Source organism: Oncorhynchus tshawytscha, linkage group LG07, assembly GCF_018296145.1.
Source record: "Oncorhynchus tshawytscha isolate Ot180627B linkage group LG07, Otsh_v2.0, whole genome shotgun sequence".
NCBI classification, from domain to species: Eukaryota; Metazoa; Chordata; class Actinopteri; order Salmoniformes; family Salmonidae; genus Oncorhynchus; species Oncorhynchus tshawytscha.
This window is the reverse complement of record NC_056435.1, coordinates 3816638-3820468: the sequence shown is the minus strand read 5'-3', so window position 1 is coordinate 3820468 and position 3831 is coordinate 3816638. Positions and strand designations below refer to the sequence as shown.

At 55.0% G+C, this 3831-nt stretch overlaps 1 protein-coding gene across 1 annotated transcript in view; it reads right to left on the bottom strand.

The window, feature by feature from the left end:
* Positions 1 to 339: 339 nt before the first annotated feature.
* LOC121838781 (ATP-binding cassette sub-family C member 4-like) overlaps positions 340 to 3831 on the bottom strand; it is a 12718-nt gene continuing 9226 nt past the window's right edge. Inside the window, exons 7-8 of the mRNA XM_042324990.1 lie at positions 2942 to 3186; positions 340 to 419 (exon numbers count right to left, since the gene is read on the bottom strand). Of these exons, the coding sequence (XP_042180924.1) occupies positions 340 to 419; positions 2942 to 3186 (325 nt within the window). The remainder of the gene's footprint in view (positions 420 to 2941; positions 3187 to 3831) is intronic.

Genomic DNA, 3831 nt, shown 5'->3' with positions numbered 1-3831 from the left:
CGGGATGAGACGGCAGGACTTAGACAACCGATCCACAACGACCAGGATCGTAGTACTTCCTTGGGACGGGGGAAGGTCGGTGAGGAAGTCCACCGATAAGTGGGTCCACGGCCGTTGTGGAACGGGGAGGGGCTGTAACTTCCCTCTAGGCAAGTGTCGAGGAGCCTTGCTCTGAACGCACACCGAGCAGGAGGAGACATACAATCTCACATCCTTAGCCAACTTGGGCCACCTGTATCTCCCCCTAAGACTCCGCACTGTCCTCTCGATGCCAGGATGACCCGAGGAGGGTAGAGTATAAGCCCAACAGATTAGTTTATCACGGACCCCCCTCGGCACTTACTGAGCCCCTGCTGGACACTGAGGGGGAGCCGGCTCTAACCGTGATGCCCTCTCTATCTCCGCGTCCACCTCCCATACTACCAGGTGCCACGAGACATGAAGGTGGAAGGATGGGGGTTGGCTCGACGGACCGCTCCTAGGTATCATAGAGACGGGACAGCGCGTCGGCTTTAGTCTTTTGGGAGCCTGGCCGGTACGAGAAACGAAACCGGGTAAAGAACATGGCCCACTTAGCCTGACGCGGATTCAGTCTCCTCGCTGCCCGGATATACTCGAGAGTACGATGGTCAGTCCAGATGTGAAAAGGGTGCTTAGCCCCCTCAAGCCAATGTCTCCACACCTTCAGAGCCTTGACTACAGCTAACAACTCCCGGTCCCCCACATCATAGTTTCGCTCTGCCGGACCGAGCTTCCTCGAAAAGAAGGCACAAGGGCGGAGCTTTCGTGGCACGCCCGAGCGCTGGGACAGCATGGCCCCGACCCCAGCCTCGGACGCGTCCACCTGCACTATGAACGCTAAAGAGGGGTCCTGATACGCCAACACGGGCGCATTGGTGAACAGCTCCTTCAGACGACTGAAAGCTCTGCCCGCCTCTGCTGACCAACGCAAGCGCACCGGTCCTCCCTTCATCAGTGAGGTAATGGGAGCAGCCACCTGAACAAAACACAGGAGTTTTGTAGTAATTGGCAAACCCTAAAAACCGCTGCACCTCTTTCACCGTGGTCGGAGTCAGCCAATTACGCACGGCTGTAACGCAGTCACACTCCATCACCACCCCGGAGGTAGAAATACGATAACCCAGGAAGGAAACGGCCTGTTTGAAGAACACACATTTCTCGGCCTTGACATACAGGTCATGCTCCAGCAGTTGTCCAAGTTCCTTACTCACCAGAGACACGTGCGCCGCGCATGTGGCAGAATAGATCAGGATGTCATCGATGTACACTACCACTCCCTGCCCGAGCAGGTCTCGGAGAATCTCGTCTACGAAGGATTGGAAGACGGCTGGAGCATTCTTCAACCCATATGGCATGACGCGGTACTCAGAATGGCCAGATGTAGTACTAAATGCGGTTTTCCACTCATCTCTTCCCCGGATACGCACCAGATTATGCGCACTCCTCAGGTCCAGTTTTGTGAAGAAGCGCGCCCCGTGATTCAGCCGTAGCGATGAGAGGTAGTGGGTAACTAAACCCCACTGTGATAGAATTTAGACCTCGATAATCAATGCACGGGCTCAGACCTCCCTCCTTCTTCTTCACAAAAAAGAAGCTTGAGGAGAGAGGTGATGTGGAGGGCCAAATGTACCCCTGTCCCAGCGATTCAGTAACATATGTCTCCATAGCTATCGTCTCCTCCTGGGACAATGGGTAGCGTTCTCCAGGAGGTCTATCGCACAGTCACCTCGACGATGGGGTGGTAATTGAGTCGCCTTCCTCTTACTGAAGGCGATAGCCAAATCGGCATATTCAGAGGGAATGAGCACGGTGGAAACCTGGTCTGGACTCTCCACCGTAGTCGCACCAACGGAAACTCCTATACACCTGCCTGAACACTCCTCTGACCACCCTCTTAGAGCCCCCTGTTGCCAGGAAATCACCGGGTTGTGATGAGCTAGCCAGGGAATTCCCAACACCACTGGTGTTGTAATCTGCTCCTTATGACCCCCCTGCGTTACCATGTCCAGTGGCACCATGGCCTCCCTGACCACTCCTGACCCAAATGGTTGGCTATCTAAGGAGTGCACGGGGAAAGGTAGATCTAACGACACCAGGGGAATCCCTAGCCTTAACGCGAGCCCACGATCCATGAAGTCCCCAGCTGGCGCATGAATCGACTAGCGCCTTATGCTATAGAGAGGGAGAAAACCCAGGGAAAGAGGTCAACACAAAAATATGACCGACAGGAAGCTCTGGGTGAGTCTGGTGCTGACTCATCTGGGGTGACCGAGTAGTGCTCCGCCTGCCCCCCCGACTCCCAGCCGAGTTCCTCCAGCACCGGTCGGCCGTGTGTCCTCGCCGACCACAACTGGTGCAGGAAGAAACTCCTCCTCCGGGTCCCCCTCGATGCAGCCCCCCCTAACTCCATGGGGATGGGAGCAGGAGGGCCTGGGGGTGGAAACAACAGGGCCTGTTCCGGACGCCCATGGGCAGCCAGCAGGTTTGTCCAGACGAATGGACATGTCTATAAGTTCATCCAAACTGAGGGTGGTGTCCCGCCATGCTAGCTCCCTGCGGACATCCTCCCTGAGGCTACATCTGAAATGGTCCATCAAAGCCCTGTCGTTCCACCCTGCTCCTGCGGCCAAGGTCCTGAACTCCAGGGCAAAGTCCTGCGCGCTCCTACGCTCCTGTCGCAGGTGGAACAGCCTTTCACCTGCTGCACGACCCTCTGGTGGGTGATTGAACACAGCTCAGAATGGGCGGGTGAACTATGGGTAGTGATCCCTCGCCGAGTCTGGGCCATTCCACACTGTGTTTGCCCACTCCAGGGCTCGTCCCGTCAGACAGGAGACGAGGACGCTCCCGTTCTCCTCCCCTGAGGGAGTAGGACAGACGATCGCCAGGTATAGTTCTAGTTGGAGTAGGAACCCCTGACACCCAGCCGCCGTCCCATCATACTCCCTAGAGAGCGCCAGTCGCAGAGCCCCAGAGTCGGATGCTGTAGCAGGGGTAGGAGGTGCTGGTGAGGGGGTGCTGGAGATGAGGTAGGAAGGCCACTCCTCTCCCATCGGCCTATCCTCTCCATCATCAGATCCTTCACCGATCCTATTTGGTGGAGAATGCTGGTGTGATGGAGGACCCTCTCCTCCATCGATGGGATAGGTGGTGCGGCTGCTTCTGCTGATTCCAATCACGGAGTGCGGGAGTCTGTCACGAGGGACTAGGTGTGTGAGGAAGAATCAGGAGCAAAGAGCAGAGAGTTCCACAGGAAGAAGTGCACTTTAATTCGGGACCAAAAGCAATGCCCACAACAAAGGGCGCGGAAAAATAAGGACAAACCCAAAACACAGGGTACCAGGTCCAATGCACGAACACACCTAATAACACACAAACGTAACACAAGAATAATCCCGCACAGAACAAGGGCGGGTATACTAACTTTAAATAAGGAAGCCCATCAAGCAAACACAAATAGACGAAAAAGGAAAACACAAGAAAACGAAAAAGGGATCGGTGGCGGCTAGCAGGCCGGTGACGACGACTGCCGAGCCCCACCGGAACAGGCAGAGGAGCAAACTTTGGCGGACACCTTCTATCATATTCCCTCTATCATAATCATCTCTATCATATTCCCCTCTGTCATGTTCATTTCTACCATAATTTAGGGGCCGACGCCGAAGATGAGAAGCAGGTACTGGGAGTTAAACATTTAAATGGGGAACAGACATAGAACAAGACAGGAAAAGCTTCAGCACACTGGTAAACAAGGACAGATGACTTTCAATGCAGAAACAGTGAACAGAGAGGGGAACCCAACAGATATGG